Here is a 26,253-nt window from a genome sequence, read left to right as displayed (position 1 = left end):
TCTCACATGCTCACTCCCATTTGAGAAACTCGTGAACTCCAGTTTTCTCCTCCTGGTCTGCTACCCTGCGGGTGAGGAAGTCGTTCCTTAAAGTTTGTGGGATTTTCATTGGCAAGGTGTAATTTCAGAAGCAGCGAACAACTTTCCCTACCTTTATACCTAAGTTAACAGGCGACATATTTTTTGTCGATCGAGTAAAAAAATTTTTTTTCTCAAACATTAAGGCACACTACCTACACAGGAAATAAATCATTTTTTCTTAATGTTTAAGGATTGATTACATAATCTGTCAGATTTTTTTAAACACCTTTAAAAATAAACTTACAAAGTTTCACAAACACACTTTTTAAAAATATTTATTTATTTTGAGAAAGAGAGAGCAGGGAGGGGCAGAGAGAGAGGGAAAGAGAGAATCCCAAGCAGCCTCCATACTCAGCATGGAGCCCCATGAGGAGTCAATCTTATGACTTTGAGATCAGGACCTGAGCCAATATCAAGAGTTGGACACTTAACCTACTGAGCCACCCAGGCACCCCACAAACACACTTTCACAAACATTTGAACTTCCGTAAATCTTATCAATCAGGACTTAGAAATCTAGTGAACTAGACTTTTCCAAGATTCAAACATGTGTAAAAAACACACAAAATGGGGGCACCTGCGTGGCTCAGTCGGTTACGCGACTGACTCTGGCTCAGGTCATGATCTCATGGTTTGTGAGTTCGAGCCCTGCGTCGGGCTCACTGCTGTTAACACAGAGCCTGCTTCGGATTCTCTGATCACCCTTCTCTCTACACCCCCCCCCCAACTTTCACCTGCTCTATCTCTCTCTCAAAAATAAACATTTAAAAAATTAAGTAAATTTTAAAAAATACACAACATAGTACAGTGATTGCAAAACTTATCCTACTAATCTCGTGGTCACTCATCTGAAGTTTCTAGTATCATCCTTTTTTCCTTGTTGTTTGTTTGAAAAACATTGTGTTCAATATTCTCTGATTGTCAGTCTCTGAGAGTGTTATGATGGTCTCCCTTTATGGTGTTTAAGGACTTTTGATTTACTACAACACAGACACAAAGGCTTTGTTTTGCTGCTACTTAGTGTGAGATGGATAGAGGCAAAATGTTTCATAGACATATGATAAAATGTCATATATATTACAAATTCCTGTCTTTGGAGCTATGGCTTTTTTTTTTTTTTAATCCTATAATACTGAACCAGGATTTTATATCAGAAAACACATTCTTATACTAATGTACAGAGCTGTTCATGACAGCTCTAGTCTTTCATTTTATTAGATGAATATAAGAAAGAAACCTGGAGTATATAATCACTCTCTAAAACAAGAATAACAGCTAATAGGCTGCCCATAAGCAGTTGTGTGAACGGCTTTTGACGACATTGGAAAAACACGGCCAATTTTATGAAGATTTAGTGTGACTAAGAACATCTTATAACTTACAATACATATTATATCAATTAGAAATTTGTTCTGCTTCATAAAAATGTTAAAAGCAGGGATGTTAGCATGATGACACTTTTACACGTGATAATTATTCTTCATGAAATGTTTATTTTTCAACACTTTTCCATTCACAGAAAAGTTGCAAAGATAATACAGGGAATTCTGTGTACTACTAACACATTTTCCCCGGTACTAACACCTAACATTATCATTATACATTTGTTCAAACTAAGACGGCAATTAATTGTTAATAACTAATCTCCATATTTCGTTTGGATTTCACTGGCTTTTCCATTAATGTCAACCTAAGTATTTTTTTCTTAAACACTCTGCAGAAAGGGTGGGAGCTTCATTTTACAGCGGTAGTTTCTGAACTATCAAAATTACACTCCTGAGAAAATTCTGGCTTATCCATATATCACCTTTGTGAAGATTTTTCTTCACTCAATGAGGCATGTGAACCATAAGTGACACTGATAATACAGTGACCAAGGAGTTCCGAAATGGTAAGACGCTCAATTGAATAACATAGCACTTCTGAAATGTAAATAAAAGTCACATCAAGACAAAATGTTGAGTGGTAACAATGGCTGTATAGGTATGAAAAAATCACTAGAATGCATTATTTCAAGGCTTATCAGCTAACATTTGACTGTGAAAAAGATACGAGCTATAAGCTGATTTTTATTATAATTGCGCTTTTTCCTCTTTTGGTGCACTTTCCACACTGTAAAATGGTCTCATTTGGTGAGAGACATACATGGTTTAGGGGGAGCAGAATCTCCCGTAAAAGAGAATGCTATTGGTTCTGTTGTGCCTGATGAAGAAGAGGAATGGGTGATTCGCATTAAATTCAATGGAGGGGAGTCTGCTTCGAAAACTCACCTCACTCCCGGTGCCGGCTGAAGCCTCTGTACCTTGTTCGTTTATTTCTACAAAAGACTTGTGGAAAACATTGGACAGAAATAAGTTTCTGTCCATAGACATTCCTGAGAAATCAGCTTTGCCCTGGTTAAAGGCGTCGCTCATGCCCATACTGCTCAGGGTCGACTTGAGGTCATAGGTCTCTTGGAGCGTGAACTTGGGGAGATACAGCTGCACGTCACACAGCTCCATCATGTCTGCGCTGGTCCACCCGCTCAGCTTCTCATAGGTGATGGCCTTTTCCAGCTGCGGGTGTGGAACAAGAAGGAGAGAGTCAAAGTAGAGGGAGGAATATTGGGTGGGCGAGGCCTCGGGATAGAACAGAGATGAATTACCATCACTCCTGTTACCCCGGGTAGCAGAGCACACACTTTTGAAAATTATTTCTGTAATGAAATGCTTCACACTGTTGACCTACAGAATCTTTCTTTTGCAACTTAGTTCTCAGGATACAGGGGAACTAGACTTTGATTCAAAATGGCAGTACTTTTGCGTCACCTGGGTGGCTTAGTAGGTTAAGCATCCATCTCTTGATTTAGGCTCAGGTCACGATCTCACAGTTCGTGAGCTTGAGCCCCACATCAGGTTCAGTACTGACAGCATGGATCCTGCTTGGGATTCTCTCTCTCTCTCTCTCTCTCTCTCTCTCTCTCAAAATAAATAAATAAACATTTAAAATAATGGCAGCACTTCTATAACAGTAATGCAAGACATCAACTACACATGGAAATGCAGTAGAAATATTCATTTAGATTCTGTCTACGCAAAAGCATAACCTTTGGAAGAAATTGTGTGCCAGGGTACAAAAAAAAAACATATTTGTTACATTAACATGGGAGACAGTTCTTTGAAAACAAAATCTGAGATAAGATAAAATGTCACAACAGTATGAAATTAGTCACTATAAACTATGCAAAAAAGAAGTGAAGGAAAAGTAAAGAAAGGAAACTCTCCACATCTTAAGAGTAATGCCTTTTTTAGTGTAGTTTTGAGAGTGTTTATCTCCTCTTTATATTAAAATTTTTTTAAATAATAAATACATATACATCCATATGCATAAGGATATATCTAAAAAATGTGCTTTCTAAAAAATTTTTAAGTGTGTTTATTTATTTATTTATTTATTTATTTAGAGAGACAGAACACAAGCAGAGGAGGAGCAGAGAGAGGGACAGAGAGAATCCCAAGCAGGCTCTACCCTGCCAGCACAGAGCCCAGTTCAGGGCTTGAGTTCACAAACTGTGAGAACGTGACCTGAGCCGAGATCAGGAGTTGGATGTTTAACCGACTGCACCACATTTTTTAAAAAATAGCATGTTTGTTTCAGAACACTTGCTTTTGCTGCTCTGAGAGTTTTCTACACCCAAACATTGCTGTCAATTACATACTTGTAGATGGTGTACATTGTTAATCTGACAGCATATTCAGCTCAGGAACCTGCACTCTTAGGAGGAAAGGCTTATCTTACAAGGGTGTGAGCCTAATGGCTTAGTGTCAACACTTGGTCTTATTTTTACCATCCTCTCTGGCTTCACAAATTTTATGATACAATTTGGAAATCTTTTCTACCTTCTTGCGGGACTGTGGAAACTTTTAAGTATAAAGAATCTGGCACACATGAGAAGTTACGCACTGTGCAAAGAAAGCCAGGCCACCCATTGCATGAGAGACTAACGTTCAATTTAAATTTACAAATGGCTCAGAAACATGGTCTGACCAAAGTTCTGTCCACCATAATAGAAATTTGGCTGATAAACAACTTAAATGATGCTTGAAGGTGGTCCTGATACAGATATTTACATGATTTACATGATTATTTTACATGATTAACAATTAAAATTAAAAATTAAAATTATTTACATGATTAAAAAATTTTTTTTTAAGTTTTGGCAGTCAGTATCTTGTTTAAAAATGTATATCTAGGGGCGCCTGGGCGGCGCAGTCGGTTAAGCGTCCGACTTCAGCCAGGTCACGATCTCGCGGTCCGGGAGTTCGAGCCCCGCGTCGGGCTCTGGGCTGATGGCTCAGAGACTGGAGCCTGTTTCCGATTCTGTGTCTCCCTCTCTCTCTGCCCCTCCCCGTTCATGCTCTGTCTCTCTCTGTCCCAAAAATAAATTAAAAAAAACGTTGGAAAAAAATTTAAAAATGTATATCTAAAGCTAGATCAATGCAAGGGATTTAAAAAAAATTAGCCTCTAATTAGGTGGGCTTTACCAGAGGGAGAAGAAAGACCCAGACTGATTGAAAGATAGATCAATGCACACAGCTTTGTGACAGGCACTCTGTTGCTCGTGTGGCTGTTTGTTTAGCTACCCAATGCTAGAGCCTGTAGATTCCTAGCCTTTCTGAGGATAGTAATACCAAACTGACAGACTTTTAGAAAGCTTAAATGACACTGTGAAGGTAAAGTCCCTAGGGCTCCAATGTGTTGGTTGCCTTCCTCTACAGGAATCAAAGAACAAGGAGATTATGTCTTATATTTACCCCCAGAGCAGTGAACACTGAAACCACCTTCACATCAGACAGACTGTACCTGATCCAGTCCTTCGACATCTTCTGGCAGCAGGATGAGCAGGCTAAGGTCACGGCTGTTATAGTAGAGTTGGAGGCCCATGGCTTGTGGCTCTTCAATGTGAAAAGCTTGGAGTTTTGTTTTCATGGACATCATTTGCACTGGTTTGCTTATACTCTATGGGAAGTAAGTAGCAAAGATTGGTGTTCCACCAAATCTTTAAATTATTTTTATCATAATTCGTCCCCAGTAGTCTGAGATACTGGTAAAACGTGATTCTCTGCAAAATGCTGAATAAAGTTATTCAGACCTTGCTTTCTGGAAATATGTGTCCCAGTGGAAACCATTATCCATAAGTGGTGTGGAAGTTTCTTTTATAACACTATTGTGGCAACCTCTGTAAATCATAGCAAGATGGATCCTACTGAACACCTAAAAAACTATATAATCTTATGTAAACTATGTAAATGTCAACGATTCAGAAACTGAATAAGGTGTATTTCACATGCAAGCCATTTGAGAAAGTAGTTTAGTGTCATAAACACTGCAATTTACTAAGAGAATGAAAAGATAATAGACTAGGAGGAAATATTTGCAAAACACATATCTGATAAAGAGCTGGTATCAAAACATACAAAGAACTTTTATAAAGTCGATGATAAAACAACCCAATTTTACAATATAGGCAAAAGACATAAACAGATACCTCACCAAAGGAAGACACGTAGTATTTGAAAAGATGCTCAACCATATGTCATTAGGTAATTGCAAATTAGAACAATGAGACACCACTACAGACCCTTTAGGATGGCTAAAAGTCCAAAACACGGACAATATCAACTGCTGGCAAGAATGTGGAGCAACATGAAATGTCTTTCTCTATCAGTGGGAATGCAAAGAGCAAACCCCTTCAGAAGACAGTTCTTTTGATAGGTTCTTACAAAGCTAAATGTAGTATTACCGTATGATCCAGGTGTGCTGGTATGAGTGAAAAACTTATGTCCACAAAGTCTTGTGCACAAATATTTATAGCAGCTTTATTTATAATTGCCACAAACTTAAAGCAACCAAGATGTCCCTCAGAGGGCGAATGGCTAAGCAAACTGCAATACCTCCAGTCAGTAGAATACCATTCGACAATAAAGTGAAATGATCTATCAAGCCGTGGAAAGACAGGGAGAAAACTTAAATACATATCGCTTAGTGGAAGAAGCCAGTCTGAAAAGGCTACATACTATACAATTCCAACGATATGACACTCCAGAAGAAGTAAACCTGTAGAGACAGTAAGAAGATCAGTGGTTGCCAGGTATTTAGGAGGAGGGATGAGTAGGTGGAGTACAGGGCATTTTTAGGGCAGTTAAACTATTCCGTATGATACTATAATGACAGATCCATGACAAAAAGCATTAGTCAAAACCCATGGAACTGTACAAGACCAAGTGAACCCTAAATGTAAACTATGGACTTCAGTTAATGAAAAGATATCAATATTGGCTCATTAATTGTGACAAATGCACCACACTAAGGCAAAATGCTAATAATAAGAGAAATTATGTGAGTGGGGGGGGGGTGTGTAAGGGAACACTACTTTGCTCTCAATTTTGCTATAAACCTAAAAATGCTCTTTAAAGTGTCCATTTTTAGTAAAGACAATGGTAAAACAAAAACAAAACCCTGCAATTCAGATATTGGGAAACATGTCATTTATCCATTCTATATGGAGCTAAATGGCAATCACAAAGCCCCACCCTTCTGCTAATGTAGTGGCCATATGAGTAGAGCTGTTCGTTCAGGATACTTCATGATACGGTGATTGTTTCGGGGATGAGCACATGAATGGCACAAAATAGAGTCTTGCCTGGGAGCCTTCTGTTGGAGCTAGCAGCAGACTTTATCTACCAGGGTTTCGAAGCTAGAAGACTGACAAAGGGGCAACCATATTCCCAGGTCGTGTGGATAAATTGTGTCTTCAGTATTAGACTCCCTGGACCTCTCAATTCCTCTCAGTTACACGAACTAATGCTAATACAATTCCCATTTCACCGGAGCTAGTTTGGAATGCTATTTTTATCACTTGCAACTGAAAATTCCTTGTGGATATACTAAGCCAGCTAACTATCCAGCTCATTTCTGGCTAGTCTATTTGATTACATGTTCAGTCCCTTCCCCATCTTTATCCCACTGATTATGTAAGAACCATCTATTGTACACATCCACGTGATTGCTGCAATAGGTCCCTGGCAACACTGTTTATGTGAGATGAGCCACTCCAGGACCAAACAGCTCCAAACAAATGTTGGATAATCAATTCCTTTCCTGGGAATTTAAAATGAGATCTATCAGAACGGTCTCTAAAACAGAAACAGTGTTGTGAGTAGATTGTGCCATTGTGGATGGGGAAGAAGAGAAAGTTAGACTTTAGCATGGTGTAAGAATGATGGGAGAAACAGAGTTGAAAAGGTAGAGACTGAGTCTTGTTTCCACTCAAGTTCCAAGGCCCAGCCACATCCCAGCCCTTGGATTCTATGAGATCTATCTGTCACCTTATATTAGTCTCCCTTTTTGTTGCCATCGGTTCCTATCACAAAAATAAGCATGATGCATCCTAACGATAGGAGAAAACTCAATGAAAGAGATGCGATTTTAAATTTGTATTTCTTTTACTTTTGGAAGTGTAAGAGTTTGGTAGAAGAGAGTATTTCTCTGGTAGAACAAGAACAGAACTTATAGTGAAGAGTTGGGGTTACAGTTCTGGTAGGTTTCTGACTTAGACATGACTCCAGTCATGTGACTCCAGCCACTTAGCCACCTGGGAAATAAATATAATAACTACCTTATGTACTCTATCATAGCCGTAGCAAGGACTGAGTGATAAATCTGTGAATAGTCTATTTTAAGAGAAAAAAAAAAACAACGAAAGGGGAAATCCCAAGTGTGATGGATTTGGGAGCTTTTAGTTCAGCCATCCCTGTCCTGGTAAGAAGCAGAGTTATAGGAACACATAGTCAGAAAGAAGAGTGAATTTACACTAGAATCTCCTTCACAATGCCGTGTAAAAGCTCATACTGATTATTAAGAGATTTCTACCTTGTTTATTCTGAAAGGCTTTTCTGTGGTATTTTGGACTAAGAATTGATGTTCCCAGATTCCTTTGAAGTAAAGGGCGTTCACCAGAACCATTCTGGTTGCAGAATTCACAGCATCATCAGGTAGGAGATTCACAATTTTTCCTAAAAGAGCAAGAGGACAGATTACAAATGGTATCATTGCATCCTGGCAATATGCCACACTTATAAAAATAATAATTATGGGATACTGTTAAGTGATAATATCTCATATCCACCAATGATCGAAACTGGGATGTTAGCACTGATATAATATTACTAACAGAGCCTATTTAAATTTCGTCTATTTTTCGAAGAAAGTCCTTCTTCTGGACCAAAAAGCAATCCAAGATCTCAAGTTGTGTTTAAGTGTCATTTCATCTTAATCCCTTTGAATCTGGGACAGTTCTCATTCATTCTTTGTCTTTCATGACTTTAACATTTTTGAAAAAAGTTTGGTAGCATGTCCCTCAATTCTAGTTCAGATTTGTCTGATGTTTCGTCAATTGTTTCCACCGAGAAAGATACGTTAGTTCCTAACAGCCAATGCCTGTAAATGCAATCTTATTTGGAAACAGGGTCTTGACAGATCAAATCAAGTTAAAATGAGGTCATACTGGATTAGGATAGCTCCAATCCAATGACGGACATTCTCACACAAGAAGGAAAATTTGGACATAGACACAAAGAAAGGACAAGGCTTTGTGAAAACACAGACACGGGACAGACATAAAGAAAAAATTATGTGCCAACAGAGGCAGAGATTGGAGTGAAGTGTCCATAAACCAAGGAACTTTCAAAGATTGCCAGCAACCACCAGAAGCTAGGAGAGAGGCACGGAACAATGCCTTCCCTACGCATTTAGAGGAAGCATGACCCCGCTAACACCTTGATTTCGGACTTGCAGCCTCCAGAGTTACGGGAGAACACGCTTCTATTGTTTGAAACGAACCAGTGTGTGGTAATTTGTTATGGCAGCCCTGGGAAACCATCACAACCACGGAAGTGATGTGTCTTTCTCAATGAATCATACCAGGAAATATATGATGTTCATATGTCCCATTAGTAGTGATATTAACCTTGATGATTTGATTTCTACAGGCCTCTCAGTGTAAAATTATGACGTCTTCCCTTTGTAATTAATAAATATCATGTGGGGAGATACTTTGAGACCATACAAATTTCCTGTATTCACCAAACTTTTGCTCACTGATTTTAGCATTTATTGATGATCTTGACTGAAACAATTATTACTGCAGTTTTTGCCAAATGGTGATTTTCAATTTCCACTATTCCTTCTACATTTATTAATTGGAATTCTACTACGAGGAAGAACTTTCCCATCTCCTTCTTTTACTTAGGTATTCAATAATTTATATCCCTATAGATGCATGCATATTTGTTTTACTCTGTGTCTTAAAATTTATTACTATCATTATTTTTTTTGTTTCTCAAACTCTCCCAGATTTGGCTATTGGGAACTTCCTCAGCTTGGCTCCTATGTCCATTTGACATGTTCCCAAATATTTTGAGCACTTCCCTACATTCTGGTACCACAGTATATCCTACGGTTTGTCTGGTGCTTTTTAGGAACCCTGGTTACTTTTTTGAAAGGATGGCTTTTAGAAATCAAGATGTGAATGTTAGCTATGCAGATTACTACTGGGGTGTCATTGCTCAGCAGGGAAAGCTAGGAAATACATATATTATACACACATCTGTAAATATTTTCATATCTATATAATTCTCTTTCTTCTTACCTGTTAAAGATGAGGAAGTCATATTGATATGATATGATATGAAACAGGATATCACCTGTTTCAATCCAACACTGTGGGGTTTATGCTCACCTTTGCTTTTCCTTATTTGTAATTCCTTTCTCTGTCAACTAGAAACCTGGACCTTATTATTCCCAATATATTTACTTATTTGCTCAATCCTAGAATGTACGTAAAATAGGTTCAGAATGGCTAATCCATTCTCCTATGGAAAACAAATTTGATAACTAGGGTACAAGATTTGTATACGGTTCCCTTTTTTAAGACTTAGATTGATTATGTAATGAAAATATTGTTTTACTAGAACAAAGATTTGTTCAAAAGAATAATTCTGAAATGGGATTGTAAGCCAAGAAAAGATGCTATTGAAGGACCGGAAGTTTTGAAGAGAAAATACAGATGGATTAGACTGATAGGTGAAGCCACAGTGTGTATGTGCACACACACACACACACACACACACACACACACACACACGAGGACTACTGAGGAAGTCCAAGTGTTATCCAGGGAGTTGGCATCTCAAAGGCCACGAGCAATGGAGCTTGTTGGGAAAAGGGGAATGTCAATAAGATTGAGGGAATTATTTCATTTACAGCAATTTTTCTTAGCCTTGACTGTGAATTAGAATCACCTGAGGATTTAGAAATACTGATGCTTGAGCCTCACTTCCAGAGACCTGAATTAATTCACCTGGAGTTGGGCTTAGGAATTATTAGATGTAGTTTCAGTAAATTTAGTTTCACCTATAGCGAGGACTGAGAGCCACCGGTTTGAAGACTTTTGGTCTATTGGCCTTTTATACCTCCCTGCGTGCCAGCAATGGGTAGCAAATATGTTAGCCTGCAGGTTAGTGCAATGAGTAAGCACACTCCCATCACAGTAGGGTTAGGACGTAGAGGGATCGCTGAATTGCATTTTTTAAAAATAAGGATTATATGTAACACTTGTAATAAAACTTTTAAAAGTAAAGAATAACTAAAATTAGGGGCGTCTGGGTGGCTCAGTCAGTTAGGCGTCTGACTCTTGATCTGAGCTCAGGTCACGATCTAACAGTTCTCGAGTTCTAGCCCTGCGTTGGGCTCTGTGCTGTACAATGCAGAGCCTGCCTGGGATTCTCTCCCTCTCCCTCTCTCTCCCTGCTCCCCTCCCTCAAAATAAATAAATAAACTTCTAAAAATGTTTATGAAAGAACAACTAAAATTAGGTCTACTAAACTCAGTTTCCCTTTACTTTTACAAATGAAAAGCAGGTCTGGAAAACGATAGTGAGTGAAATTTAATAAAGCAACAGTGAAACGAAATCCAGAGCTCTGGTCTCCCATTTCGAGTGGCTTGCTGGTCAACTGACTCCAGGTAGGGGTGGGAGAGAAGGAGACACCCGATTTGTAGCCCGTGTCTGTAGTGTCAATATTCTCACCATATTGATTTCAAGCTACCAACGTGAAGTCACTGAAAGAGGGATTGGGAAGAGATGGGTACAGACCGCCAACGGGCTCCGCGAGCCTGCACTATGCCACATGCACCACCTGCTGCAGTCCTCACAGGGGGCACATCAGAAGCACCTGTGTGGCTTTTTAAAAAACTTGTAGAGATTCCAGTAGATCTGGGGTACGACTTGGACATGTCTTTTCAAAACAAGACAAAACAACATCTCCCTCACCTATGAAACAGACATTTCGGTTTTAACAATTAAATTTGAATTCGATTTTAAATGATAACGTCAAAACTTTCTGAAACACGTTAGCATCTGTTTTTCTATCTTATGAAACACAGCATATTAAACTTAATTTAAAATGTCTTTGATGGTTCAGCATGGGGAGGCCATCTACATCCTTTTTTTTTTTTTAATCTTCATTTTTGCACAGAAGCTTTACATTTTAAAAGTTCTGGGTCATTTTTAACCAATTACTTTATCATGTGATAGAGCCGCGGGTGCAAATAGGGAACGTATCGAGGATTGGGTTTGCACAGACTTATCTCAAGTTGACCAAGATCCAGATGATGTAAGCTTTATTGCATTGTTCCCTGGGTTCATACACTTTCAAGGAAACTAGCCTCTTGAAACCTCTAACCACATGTTAGAACATGTACAATATAATTATTTTACAAAGGATGTAAAAAAATGTAGTTAAATGCAACTTTAAAGTAACACACAGAGCCTAATTTGACCAGGATTTTCCTACACTCTTGAGAACTAACGTCCACCTACTGGCTCGCTCATTGCACGTGTCCTTGGTAGTTTTAGGTATTGGGAAGGACAATCTTCGAAGATTTTCAGGGTTAAGTCCTGCTGGGCACCGAGTTATTAATGTGACACTAGAGTGCCCCATGTGCCAAGCAGATGATAGATTTTGAGATTACAAACACGGAGACAAACATGGATTACCAACCCCCACTTTTAAGGAGTTTAAGACTATAGGGAAGACAAATCAGAAAACAATTGCAACATTTAACAACACTATCATTGAGTGATATGTGTGTGTCCAGCGTATGTCCCAGTGGTATGTGTGTGCCGTGTATGGCCCAGCAGTCCATATGACTACTTGAAAGATGACCTATTTGAAAGCAGAAGGAAAGAAGCTTCCTTCAGGTGGCTCAGAGGGAACACAGTCATGCCAGAGTTTCTAGCAACTTTTCTTTACGGATGTGCAGAACTCTGCCTCAACAAAGTTTCTGCCTAGCTGGTTAATTCCTTACCTTATTTGATGTTGAATAGCCCTCAAATAGCAGATGTTTGTGTTCAATATGTAAAGAGAAAATATAGAAAGATTACAGCTTTCTTCCTCTTTAGAAGAGTCCGCTTCCCCTCTCCCTACCGGACCACATAATAGGCACTGGGTTAGGAATTTGAGACCTCAGATTTAGTTCAGCCCCAGACTATCCTTAGGCCCACTTCTGTCATATTGAGTGCTTTTGCCTATATAATCCCATGTGGTCCTCCTGCTAACTGAAACACTGCAAGTACTCAGTAAAGACTAGCTGACCTAGAATTCGAAAAACAGGCTTACTTCTGAATGAATCCAAATCAGATGTAAGTTAAGTAAAATGGTCACTCTTGCCTCACCATGGCTTTTGAGTCACTAATACAATGAAAAAGGAACTGAGAATTCAGGGCTGCCAACTTCCTCAGTTTAGTTCAACAAACAGTAACGTTCTGAACGACTGCTATGGGTGGGCCTGCCGTGTGTTAGTGATTCACCTCGAATCAGGCAGCATCATTGCACTTGGGTCCTTCAGTCTAGAAGGGAAGGCCTCAGCAGTTAACTTCAATAACAATATGGCGCCTGTCAAGGTAAACTTCCGCACCGAGTACGATGCGAACAAAGAGGAAGACGCTTAGCCAGGCCTGGGAGCCAGCAGCTTCTTGGAGGATATTACACCTGAGGGAAGCCTGAGGGGTTATCCCATGCCAACAGAGGGGCTGGGAGTGGCAGGGCAGGGCAGGATGTTTCAGATAGAGGGAAGAGCTTACGCAAATGCACGGGGTCATGAGGTGGCACCGGGAGTTCTGGAGACTCTGTGGCACTTGGAATTCCTGAACTACAAATTCTGAGTCAGAGAATGACAAGGGTTGAAGTGGGGAGACAAGCAGGGCTCTAGGGGCCTGCTGGGCCTTTTATGTCAGTTTAGGGAGCTTGAACTCATCCTGTGGGTCATGGGGCACCATGATGGTATTGTCAAGAGTGACATTATCTCCCTGGTCTAATTCACATTATAGGTACATCATCTGGGTGGCTGACAGGAGATGAGATTTGAGGGAAGCAAGAATAGAGGCAGATTATTGTATTAGCACAGATAAAGGATACCCAAAGCCAAAAGCAGGGGAGGAAGAAACTGGAAGGAAAGGTGAACTGAGAAACATGTAGAGAAGGCAAAGGAAAGGGGAGAGCTGAGAGCATCTGTCAGATTTCTGGTGTGAGCAAGAGTGTGCATGCCAGCGCACACAATCACTGAGATGGAGAACGAACACATGAGGAAGACGAGGTGTGGCAAAACCATTCTGAGGTGTGACTTCAGGTCTGTTGAGTTTGAAATATGTGGGGCCCTCAGCAGGCATGTCTGGCAGGTATATATAATGAGCACCGAAGTTCCAGGGGTACGCCTAAACATTCCACACACTTGGATGCCATGCTAAGGCTTAATTATTAGTATTCATTAATAATCACATCTTTTGCATTTCTTTGTGAGATATAATGGACCGTCAACAGTTATATCGATTTAAAAGGCAGCTTGGTCTGTTGAAATGAGTTCAGACTTTGGAGCGAAACTGACTTAGATTGGAATCTTATCTTGCTCTTATCTCTGAAGATTTAAACTCTGTGATCTTGGACAAATGAATTTCTCTAAAGCCTCAGCTTGCTAATTTCTAAGATAAGGATTACAGTAAAAGACTGCTAGGTTGTCTACGAGAGTCTTTCTACGATTTCCTTTTAGAAATAGAACGCTTGCGTTGTTAATTTTAGCCATGCTGACAGGTGTGAGGTGATATCTCATTGTAGTTTTCATTTGTATTTCCTTGATGATGAGTGATGTTGAGCATCTTTTCATGTGTCTGTTAGCCATCTGGAGGTCTTCTTTGGAAGAATGTCTGCTCTCATCTTCTGCCCGTATTTAACTGGATTATTCATTGTTTGGGTAAGTTTGATAAGTTCTTTATATATTTTGGATACTAACCCTTTCTCAGATAGGTCATTTGCAAATATCTTCTCCCATTCCATAGGCTGCCTTTTAGTTTTGTTGATTGTTTCCTTCTCTGTGCAGAAGTATTTTGTTTCGATGAAATCCCAATGGTTTATTTTTGCATTTGTTTCCCTTGCCTCAGGAGACATACCTAGTAAGAAGTTGCCACATCCAATGTCAAACAGGTTACTGCTTGTAGGATTTTAATAGTTTCCTGTCTCGCTTCACACCAGTCAGAATGACTAAAAAATTAACAACACAGGAAGCAACAGATTTGGGGGAGGAGGTGGAGAATGGGGAACCTCTTGCACTGCTGGTGGGAATGCAAACTGGTGCAGCCACTCTGGACAACAGTATGAAGATTCCTCAAAAAGTTAAAAAACAGAACTTCCCTACAGTCCAGGAGTTGCATTACTGGGTATTTACCCTAGTAAGTTTTTGAATAGAAAAATATAATTTGAAGGGATACATACACCCCAATGTTTATAGCAGCATTCTCAACAATGGCCAAATTATGGAAAGAGCCCAAATATCCATCAACTGATGAATGGATAAGGAAGTGACGGTATATATACACAATGGAATATTACTCAGCCATCAAAAAGAATGAAATCTTGCTATCTGCAACGAGTTGGATAGAGCTAGAGAGTATGCTAAGTGAACTAAGGATCAGAGAAAGACAAATACCATATGATTTCACTCAGATGTGGAATTTAAGAAACAAATGATAATAGGGGAAAAGATGAGAGAGGAAAACCAAGAAACAGACTCTTAACGATAGAGAACAAACCGATGGTGACAGAGGGGAGTTGGATGGGGGGGGTGAGTTAAATGGGTGATGGGGATTAAGGAGAGCACTTGTTGTGGTGAGCACCGTGTGTTGTATGGAAGTGACGAATCACTAAATTTTACACCTGAAACTAATATTACACTATATGTTAGGCAACTGGGATTTAAATAAAAACTTAAAGTATTTAAAATTAAAATTAAAAAAGAAATAGAACACTCAAATTTTAGGTGAGCATGCGGCTACGCATCTAAAAATGACTTAAGGGCACCTGGGTGGCTCAGTCGGTTAAGTGTCTGGCTTTGGCTCAGGTCGTGATCTCACGGTTTGTGAGTTCAAGCCCCATGTCAGGCTCTGTGCTGATGGCTCAGAGCCGGGAGCCTGCTTTGGATTCTGTGTCTCCCTCTGTCTCTGCCCCTCCCCTGCTCATGCTGTCTCTCTCTCAAAAATAAATAAACATTAAAAAATTTTTTTTGTAAAGTTTATAAAAACGACATCTTATAGGGGCACCTGGGTGGCTCAGTTGGTTAAGCGTCCTACTGGCTCACATCATGATTACGCAGTTTGTGAGTTCAAGCACCACATCAGGCTCTCTGCTGACATTTTTTAAAATGACATCTTATAGATCTTTATTACAGCAAGTCTAGGGGGCCAACTATCCCAGTTCGCCTGGGACTGAGAGACCTTTAGGTGCTAAATCCAGGAAAATCTCAGGCAAATCAGCACAGGTTGGTTACCGAAGCATAAAGTACGCCATGTGACTGACTTTGGGATATGAGTGAAACTGTTGTGTGAAACTCTCAGGTCATGTCCTTAAGAGCAAAGAGGCTTTCTTCTCCCCATTTCCTACTGACTATAAAATGACAAGCATAAGAATCATCTTAGACGTAAATATGAAAGCCATGTTTTCAGCATGGCAGAGGTGACCCACTAGTCTGGGTCTCCGGATGGCCTCGTGGAACAGACTGCTTCTTTCCATTTTGACCATTATGTGAAAGAAATGAGCTTCTATCCTATCATTAAGCTACTGTATTTCAGGTCTCTTCGTCACAGCAGCTTAGCCCTCACTCTAACACATGGCCTTATTTTGAAAATTACTTAAAATCACATGACATTTTTAAGGCCACAATTTTGTTATTAACTACTAGCTATTTTTCTTCAGAAATCACAAATGTAGCAGTGTCCTAAATATCCTTTTTGCATTTTTCTACTTTTTACCCCCGGACTTCTCTTTAGATTTACTGGGATATAAGTATTCCTTGTCCACTTAGTAAAGGGGGTATCTTGACTTTTAAGTTTTGGAAAAGACTAATTGAGAAAGCTTGGATCTCAAAATCATGGGCATGAATAGAAAGACATGTTCTGAATACCTAGAACGTGACCACAGTTCTACTTACGAAACACACATACTTACACTCAATGCAAACTCAAAAAAAAAAAAATACAACAATGCTTGGAGAAAGTGCTCTGTCAAGCACCCTGGTGAAAGCTTACCCTCAGTCTGGCTTTCAACCCAAGAGTTGATCTCCTTTCGGATTTGTCCAGAAGCTCCCACAAAGTTAACAGACTGTGGCTCCGCACCAAAGTATGTTTTCATGTCTTCTAAATATTTCTGGAAGATATAGGTAATATCTCCGTCTGTAGAGTTTATCCGAAACTGAGAAATCAAGTCTACTGATGGACAGGTGCAAACCCCCACCTCATTGCCCCTTTCTGTCTTTCCATACTCCCATTTTGGTCGAAAACTAAATACTTCCTCTCTAAAACTGGATGGGCACTGACTCGCCACGCAGAAGCCCAGATGGGGAGGGAGGCCTGCCTCCCACAGTTCCGGAGCGTCCATGCCCTGTATTTATTCATGCCTATGAAATGGGGCTGGAATGAAAAGAGACAGGATTCTAGGAATCCCAGGACTGACCCCAGTGAGCAAGAGTTTTTCGCGGTTGCACTTGGCTTTCTGTAGCAGAGATGGAGCCTAAGTGAAGCCTGAAGGGTCTGGCAGCTGGCCCCTGGGACTCTGAGTGCCCATGAGCCCGTGATGGGCCCCTGAGGAAAACTCTACACTGCCGTGGAAATTGATCGGTAGGCATGGCCGGAGGTTCAGCGGGCTTTCTGAGAGAAGAAAGCTGGCCTTTCAGCCTTTGATGTCCACCCTGATGGCAGTCATATAAGTGGGCTGTAAGGTTGCTGCTTGTGGGAGCACCTGCCTCGGGAACCCAATTTATTCCTCAGGACAGCTGTCATACTTCTTATTTTTATTACTTTATGTAGGAATCGTGTGCACTAAAAAAAAAATGAGTTAACTCAGCTTCCAGAAATCTAAATTCTGTAGAATTTATAATCTGGTTAAAAAAAAAAAAAATTGAAGAGTCACAAGGCACCATTCTTTGTCTTGACTCATGGCTTCTGATCAACCTGTGTGAGCACATCCAGGGCTGGTGGACACTTTAAAAGATGTATCATTTTGTATCTCTGTGTCCTTCTCATCTCTCAGTGCCCACCGGACTCAAATACCTCCTGCTTCTGGATCAAACCCGAATGCACACGACTATCAGTAACAAATGTCTTTAAGACCTTGTTTGGATGCTTTCATGCCTTTCGTAAGAATAACAAAGCCCAAGTCCTGAACTTCCCAGAATTCACTGACTATGGTCAGGGATAGCACTACTGGGTACCACAAGGTACTTCATCTCTTACATTGTTATCCCTCTACCCTATATGATCTCCTTCCCGTTTGCCCACTGGGCACCCGCTCTCTTATGAGATGGGCTCTGAGGAGCCTTTGAATCTGAAGCAAGGATGAAATCATGGTCTGCATTGAGGGGACTAGACCATCAGAGAAGGAGAGAAGTTGGTATTATTCTATATTAAGAGTGTTTCCTAAAGTCTCAAAAGTCATGTTGTGAAATGACTTGTCTAATCCCGAAGTCAGCTTTGCTCTTGAGGCCGCAGTCTGCAGTCATACGTCCAGGACGAGTACCTCCTTTTGTTTCTGCAGATTAAACCTCCTGAGTTACTCCACTTGTTCCACTTCCTGTGAAACAAATGCTAACCCAGAGATGAGACAAGCCACGTTTCATGTTCACAGGCTGTTCCTCGAGTGTACCCCTTTATTCTAGACGTAAAGATCTGATCGCTAGATCTGGTTTGAGACTGATTATTGGTTTCCGTTACAATTAGACACTTACGGGTGCTCCAAATGGTTGTTTACTAGAAATACTGACCACATTTGTTAACTTTGTCCCTGGGATCTCTAGAGAAACGTACAAAGAGTTTACTGATTGGTCTCGCATGGCTCTTTCTTTCCCATCAGCTTAAAACATGTTTGCACTTACCGTGTGAAATGGGTAAGTTTGCTCTCCATATATCGCATTGGCTGTTTTAAGAGTGTAAGCATTGCTGGGATTGTTGATTTCCGAGATGAGTGCCTGGAAGTGAGAGTGTATTTCTTCAACCTTGCCCAAACCGAATTCCTTTAAAAGAAAAGGGATTAGTCAAATAAAAATGTCCAACGAAAACTGTCTACATATGAACAACCTTTATTGAACTGAAATGATTTGGTGCACTGCATACAAAAGTTGAAATTGATTGCATGATGGACAAAAAATGTCTTCTTTAACGTTATCAGTGCAAGAATTTAAAAGTTTTTGGGGCTTTGTTTTCTTCACATTTAGTTTGGAAAGGCAAGAACAAGTTTGAATATGGGGCAGTTTTGAAAGGGAAGAAAAAGGTGGAGAGAGAAAAAGGGAAAGGCTATGACCCTTCCAAAAAGTGTACACATTTTTGTATTTTGGAAATTTTTCTATAATTTTCTGATATCTAAAAATTTTTAATATTTATTTATTTTTGAGAAAGAGAGAGAGAGTGAGAGAAACATGAGTGGGGGAGGGGCAGAAAGAGAGGGAGACAGAGAATCCAAAGCAGGCTTTGCACTGTCAGCGCGAAGCCTGATGTGGGGCTCAAACCCATGAACGGTGAGTGAGATCATGATCTGAGCCAAAACCAAGAGTCAGACGCTTAACTAACTGAGCCACCCAGGCGCCCCTATGCTACTTTCCTAAGAAAAGTTACCTATTAAAGGGTGCTGAAATTTGCCACAAAAAGACACGTGCTTCAAGTGTGTTCTCCTTGATCATAAAATAGATATTAAAAATAAGACATACCATCTTTCTTTTCTTTTCACTTTCAGGACAAGATTTGTTGTCCTGGTCTCTGAATTGAAGCACCTGTCATTTGAACAAAAAGGCAATATGTGAACACACTTTGCAAAGATGTAATCATATGAAATACTTATCAGTAAATACAAGTCAGTCATTCCCATCCATACAGAACATATAATTAATTAACCCGGGGAGGGGAGGGCTCTGATTTCAGTTAAATAATGCGAATGGATGAAGTCATCAGCGACTTTTAAATAGATTTTTGAAACTCCAGTTTAAGTAGCTAGTCTCTTTCTTCCAATACTCTTTATAGGACATTGGAGATGATGTTGGGAATACCCTTAGAGGTAACATTCCCTCGTATTCCATGTTTTATTTTTTTTTATCTATGGCTGTTTTGAAAACTAGGTGTTCTGTTGAGAGCGTCATTTAGACAATTTCAGCAAAAGCAACCATTGCTCTAGTTATCTAGAAAACTGAGGGATTTTAGTTGTTTATTCTAGTTCAGTGTTTCGGTTCTCATTGTGTACCCCCCCCCCCCACTTTGACATTTATAGACACACTCTTTGTGTTCACCACAGCATTTCCTTTGGGAGTTAACAAGGAGGAGGTGCACATGCTTGTTTCCTCTGAAGTGTGCAACAGTAGAAAACAAGGTGATAATTCCATCTCTCACACCCTGGACCCAGGTTACACTAAGAAATAAAGTCTAGTTTACCAAAGGTTATGCTGACACAAAGTAACAGACAGGGGTACATGAACAATTCCATCTCCATTGCAAACTGAAGCTGTTGATATTTAACTAACATTTAAGTAAAGCAAGGGTGAGAAACACTCAATAATATATTTATGTGAAATGGACCCAAATTGGAGTCCACCAAAGATTGCCTATCACATTAATGATTAAACCTTTTAACAATTACTAATGATCAACAAGTCGTGAACGAGGATTTTGTTGTTGTGTTTAAACTATGCAATATCATGTGAACCAAAAGAATAAGAATGATATCCTTGGCTGAAACTGACAGAATATATATTCTGCCTATTTTACTCAGGATTACTGGCTGTGCCCTTTTCCATATTTGGCACAGAGAAAACTACCTTGAGTGGAAATTCTGTCACTTGTCCTTTTGATTATTGCATGATTTAGGGCTGGATTTACTATTTTATATTTTTTTGTTTTAAAACACACATATATTTGTATGTTTACACATTTGCACACATAAACACATATATGGATTTTTAATTATATTTTTGCGATCTATGGCTATACTCACGGGTATACACACACACACACACACACACACACACACACACACTATGCCTGAAGATGCTTACAGCAAATCAATAATTGTTTATATGGTAATATTGTTTCATTATTTTAATGCTCTCAATGAGCTGTTTAGGATCATTCAGACAATGAGGGATTGAATGAAGACACAACCAAACAAATCACAAAGAACAGAATTCACTTGATTTTTCTATTTGTGTCTTCAAGAAAATCCTTCTGAGATCAGAAAGATGATGACAATATTTAAAATATGAGCCATCCAAATACCATATGATTTTGCTCATCTGTAGAATTTAAGCAGCAAAAAAAGGAACAAAGAAAAAAGAAGACAAAACAAAACAAAGAAACAAACAAAAAACCAGTTCTCTTAACCATACAGAACAAACTCGTGGCTGCCAGAGGGGAGGTGAGTGGAGGGATGGGTGAAAAAAATAAAAGAGATTAAGAGCTCATTTTGATGAGCACTGAGTAATGTGTAGAATTGTTGAATCTGAAACTAATATAATACCATATGTTAACTTCACTGGAACTAAAATTTTAAAATAAAATAAAATGAAGTATGAGCCATAACTTCTTGAAATATATTAATAATCAAAATTAAATTGTTTTTGATGTTGAACCAAACTTGATAATGTTATTGTTTCTGTCTGATCTTGCTAAAAAACACAGGCTCTTACATTGTTTCTCAAGCAGCAGTTTTCTAAGCGATTCTCTTTCCAAGACTTCTTTTTATGGCCTAAGGAAATGTTTAAGTGTCTCTTTTGTTTTGAAGGATATGGCCGTACAATGGAAGCTATTTGGATTTCAGGAGGCAAATGATGATAAGAGTCAAAGAAAGCATTTGGTTTGAGGGCCACAGAGGATGGTCTCCCCTACTCACCTGGGCTATCTGGGCTGCAGTGGTACCCTGGGTGCCGAAATACACCATGGCCAAGGAGGTTGAGATGCCCCAAGGAGAAAAGAAAATATTTTTGCCCTCAGCAGATTCAGCTATCTTTTTGCTAAAATCCAGGGCAAATCGGTTGATTGATTTCACTAGAGAGTCCATTGGGAAAACCTAAGAAAAATAAAGTAGGGATGGAAAACTTGTTAATCCTCTCCACTTATTTTACTTCTGAAAAAAGGATTTGTTGGCAGACAAAATATCTCCCTTTAATCACCCCTTCTTGCAATGACAAAAATAAATATTATCGAATTCGATTTTATGTAGTATATAGAATGCATATACTTCTATCCATTATGTACATATATGTTTCCATTCATCCTTGTATGTGTACCTATTCATGACAGCTGAATGAACTGTGGGAAAATTGCACACCAACACTATCCGTTTACATACTAGAAAACTGAAGTCCAGGGGCACCTGGGTGGCTCAGTGGGTTAAGGTCAGGTCACGATCTTGTGGTTCGTGAGTTCAAGCCCCGCGTTGGGCTCTACGCTGACAGCAGGAAGCCTTGGGATTCTCTCTCTCTCCCTCTCTCTCTCCCCTTTCCCCACTCATGCTCTAAACAAACAAACAAATAAATAAACTTAAAAAAAAAAAGAAACCTGAAGTCCAGAGAGTTTAAGGGAATTGCTCAAATTTTAGCATGAAGGCATAACAGAGAACAATAGGATGCTGTCAGTTGGCGGCTCCGTGTTAAGAAAACCACAACGAAAGAGGTAGTGGAACCAGGTCTCCGGCGCTGTTAGCCCCGTCCTTCTTTTCAATGCACCACGTGACTGCTGACTTTCCGCAGTAGATGAGAAATCACTATACATCGTTCCAAGAAACTTTATGCTTTTTATCACTTACCTATCGCCCATATTTGCACACGTTTTAACCCTATTTACTCATTCACGCCGTTATGTGTGACATTCCCAGTTCCTGGAATGCCTTGACCCTCCTTGACTCTATTAAAATCCAATTCTGTTCGAAGTTTCTCTTTTTCTTCAGAAGCTTTAAGGGTATGTCCCACAACCTCATTTTTTGCCCCTTGCTTGACATTTCTCACACCACTAGCTCTGTCTTCGTATGTTCAGAGCTTTCCAACTCCAGAGGAAGTTCCTTGAGAGTGAAATTTTCTGTATGTCCAATGACACCTTGCTCTGGACTTCACACAAAATGGATGCTGACAAATACCTGTTTATTACTTCTTTACAATGTTTGTTGTTTGGCCTCCAGCCACCATACTTTCTTCATTTAAACTTGAAACCACGCACAATTTAGTGGGAAATGCTCTTAGAGAAGTAAGGAACTCCAGGCTCTTTGCCTTTACTCCCACTCACTTGAGAGTCTCTGAAACTGGTCTTTTTGAACAAAAGAGCTCAGGTTTTCTCATTTTTTTTAAAATTACATTCAACCTCTAAATTTCACCTCGAATTACACTGACATTGTAAGTCTTTTAAGACTTGGGTTCTATCAAAGAAATAACTACTTCAATCTGTTGTCATTTTATAGCCAAATAATTTCTCAAACTGGTTAAGTGATGAAACATAAATCAAATTCCTAGACCTAGAAATTCCCAGTAGTGCCAATGACTGTATAGAACTTCTGGGGCGCCTGGGTGGCGCAGTCGGTTAAGCGTCCGACTTCAGCCAGGTCACGATCTCGCAGTCCATGAGTTCGAGCCCCGCGTCGGGCTCTGGGCTGATGGCTCAGAGCCTGGAGCCTGTTTCCGATTCTGTGTCTCCCTCTCTCTCTGCCCCTCCCCCGTTCATGCTCTGTCTCTCTCTGTCCCAAAAATAAATAAACGTTGAAAAAAAAAAAAATTAAAAAAAAAAAAAAAGAACTTCATCTTACGCTAATATCACCTAGCCCTCAGAACTTTAGAAAGGCCAGGAGTTCTCTCTGGTCAAACAGCTGAATCAAGGGAGAGGCATGTGTAGACAAAGTTTTGGTTTCATCATGAATTGGATTAATGGTGATCCCATTGAAATCCCTCCCAACCGTAGGCTTACATCTAATTCCAGACTGTAACTCCTGCCTCAGTTGTAGCTTCCGCTTACTGCTGAAGATGATAATCCTAGGCTAATATTACTTGACTAAAGAAAAAAACCACAACCCGGGGGGTGCAGTAATTCGAAACTTGCCAATGTCTATTTTTTTCTTGATAGATCCATTGCCATCTTGGAAATAACCTCCTTGGTCTCTTTACAGCTGTGTTCATTCAAATGATGCTCTGTTTACTGCCTCTATATCAAGCTTTATCTCTTCAAATCTCATGAATTACGTTCATATGAAAAATGCTTGAGTCTTCCAAAACGTACTGACCATGAAGGGAGGAGAGAGTAATATCTTTGGGCCTGAGATCTTTGTCTTTCTACCTATGGTTTACAGTTATTCTAGAGTTTAATTCTTTGCAACGAATTCCTGAAAACAATAATTTTCTCTAAGGAAAGAGCTAATTTCTCATGCAAAGTTAATATCCAGTTATCTTCAGCTTCATTAATTCTCTTGTTAATATCATCATTAATATATGAGGTATAGCCCAGAACATAAAAGAACAATTCCTGCCATTTTTTTTTAACAAAAAACCTTGTAGAAGTAGTAATCCATTAATGAAATTTGACCCAAGAGTAGAAAGTACCTTCTGAAGGAGGCAGAATTTTAGGATGATATTTTACAGGAAATAATTGATCCATACAAGGGTTAGACAATGATTTTTTTCAGGGAAGAGTATAAATGTGTAGGTCGGAATCCTACTATGCTATTTTCAGAATAAATTATTCTTCTGCAGTTTTCAAGAGTTATAGCTGTACCAGCTTACATGTATATAAATATATAAAAATGTAACACATACATTATATATGTTAAATATGTAAATTTCAACCTGTCAAGGGCTTAGAGAAGAAGCTGGAGAACTATGAAAATAATAAAAAGACAGTGTCATTCATCAAAATATCACATCATAGATACCCACAGTCCCAAAGAACCTCCCAGTCCCCTCTAATCCAATTGCCTTGTTTTATCTGCTAGGCAACTAAGGCCCAGAGAGGTACAATGTGCTGTCCTGTATGCACAGCCAGCTAAGAGCAAAGCTATCACTGCAACCCCATTCTCTGGACTCTGAATGCCATTGCTTTTGTCATCTCATTGTCTTTAAGATTTTAATGGTAAGGGGCACCTGGATGGTTCAGCGTATGACTCTTGATTTCTGCTCAGGTCATGATCTCATAGTTCATGGGATCAAGCCCTTCGTCAGGCTCTGCGCTGATGGCGTTGAGCCTTCTTGGGGTTCTCTCTCTCCCTCTGTCTCTCTCTCTCTCTGTTCCTCCCCTGCTGTGCCTCTCTCTCTCTCTCTCTCTCTAAAAATAAATAAATAAACATTAAAAAATATTTTAATGGTAAAAGGGAGAGATTGTGTGATGAAAGAAGGTGAACAGGAGGAGGAATAAAGGAGAGAAGATGGTGTGAAGGAGGACGGTGTGGGAAGGATCCTCGCCCTGTTTTCCATAAGAGGATACTCAACACTCCTTGCCTTCCCGGTGATACTGATGATACTGCCTACTTTGTGGGGCTGTGTCTACCAGAAGATAACATGTCCCTCCACCACTTCTATGTTCACCCAAAGCCATTTTCTAGGGGAAGCAATAGTTTGGGGTGTTTCATGATCAGTGCATAGTGGAAGATTGGGGCTTAGACTCTCCATGGAAGAGAAGGAAGCTAACAGTCCCTAGCATGTGGTGATCAGGACGGGATGTCGGCTGGGAGATCAGGGACGAAAGCCAGACCGTTAGTTCCATACATTAATGAGTGGCCTCAAATACATGTTGCCAGGCCTCTCTTCTAGAAGGGTTAGAAGGGTTAGAAGGGTTGGGGCTCAATTATTCTAACAGTACTCTATTTCTCTTTGCCTAGGTTGACGGATACGGAGGTCGTCCATCTAGAAATGTGACTAAAGGAGATTCCGTTTAGTTTCACCGTTCCTGGTAAAACAGTAACTCCTTTTAAATGAATGCTCTCTCTCCCCCTTTGCCCTCTTTCCCCTATAAACTTTGAAGCAGATTGGGGTTAAATCTGTCTGACTCGCACAGAATTCTTGAGGGGATGAAGCTTTCTTTACTTATTATTTCTGTCTGAGGGAGCTCTTGATCATTTGTTACTTACCTAGGCACTTCAGCAAAGAAGGGGAAAATAAATAAACACTTTAAAACAAAGAAAGTTTTACCATACCTTGTTTTCTTCCACACGAGCAGAACTGGCAAGGGCTCCTTCTGTAAGCGATTGTGGCTGAGTTAAGTAATTTATAACTGTAGAAATCTTCTTTAAAAATTCTAGCACCTCCCTTTTCTTAGCCCCACCCTCTGATTCACTCTCAGAAGCCCAGACACTCTTCCTTTCAAGTTTATCTTGGCCTAGAGCTCAAACAAAAAGACAGAGCTAGATGACTATGGTTTTGCCTGAATTACTTAATTAGCCACATTTTCCACGTCTGTCCGCATGTAGAGACCTGAACGCTGACAAATTGTAACCCACACTTTCCTTGCTTAATCTCTTCTCTAGGCTGCCAATTGGCAGCAATTCTAGTGGTTTTCCCCAGTAGTCTTCTTAACTAAAAAAAAAA

General features: G+C 39.8%; 1 protein-coding gene across 1 annotated transcript; it reads right to left on the bottom strand.

Moving 5' to 3' along the window:
* Window positions 1-1,554: 1,554 nt before the first annotated feature.
* Window positions 1,555-26,004, bottom strand: SERPINB10 (serpin family B member 10). The gene is made up of 8 exons (XM_025931035.2): window positions 25,863-26,004; window positions 21,588-21,764; window positions 19,420-19,482; window positions 18,592-18,729; window positions 16,751-16,868; window positions 7,993-8,135; window positions 4,924-5,079; window positions 1,555-2,636 (listed from the first exon to the last, which is right to left on the bottom strand). Exons 2-8 carry the CDS (start codon window positions 21,753-21,755, stop codon window positions 2,232-2,234), a joined length of 1,191 nt encoding a protein of 396 aa, XP_025786820.1. The 5' UTR covers window positions 21,756-21,764; window positions 25,863-26,004; the 3' UTR covers window positions 1,555-2,231.
* Window positions 26,005-26,253: the final 249 nt, after the last annotated feature.

The sequence above is a fragment of the Puma concolor genome, chromosome D3 (assembly GCF_028749965.1).
Source record: "Puma concolor isolate L17-30 chromosome D3, mPumCon1.1.hap2, whole genome shotgun sequence".
NCBI lineage: Eukaryota > Metazoa > Chordata > Mammalia > Carnivora > Felidae > Puma > Puma concolor.
This window is presented reverse-complemented; position numbering and strand designations above follow the sequence as displayed.

Excerpts from the sequence above, each read along its gene's own strand:
- SERPINB10 (XM_025931035.2), bottom strand. The coding sequence starts at position 21,755 with ATGGACTCTCTAGTGAAATCAATCAACCGATTTGCCCTGGATTTTAGC. Across the intron at positions 18,730-19,419 it reads GTGAAAAGAAAAGAAAGATG|GAATTCGGTTTGGGCAAGGT; the intron begins GTATGTCTTATT and ends TTTCTTTTAAAG. Across the intron at positions 16,869-18,591 it reads AAACTTACCCATTTCACACG|AAATATTTAGAAGACATGAA; the intron begins GTAAGTGCAAAC and ends TATATCTTCCAG.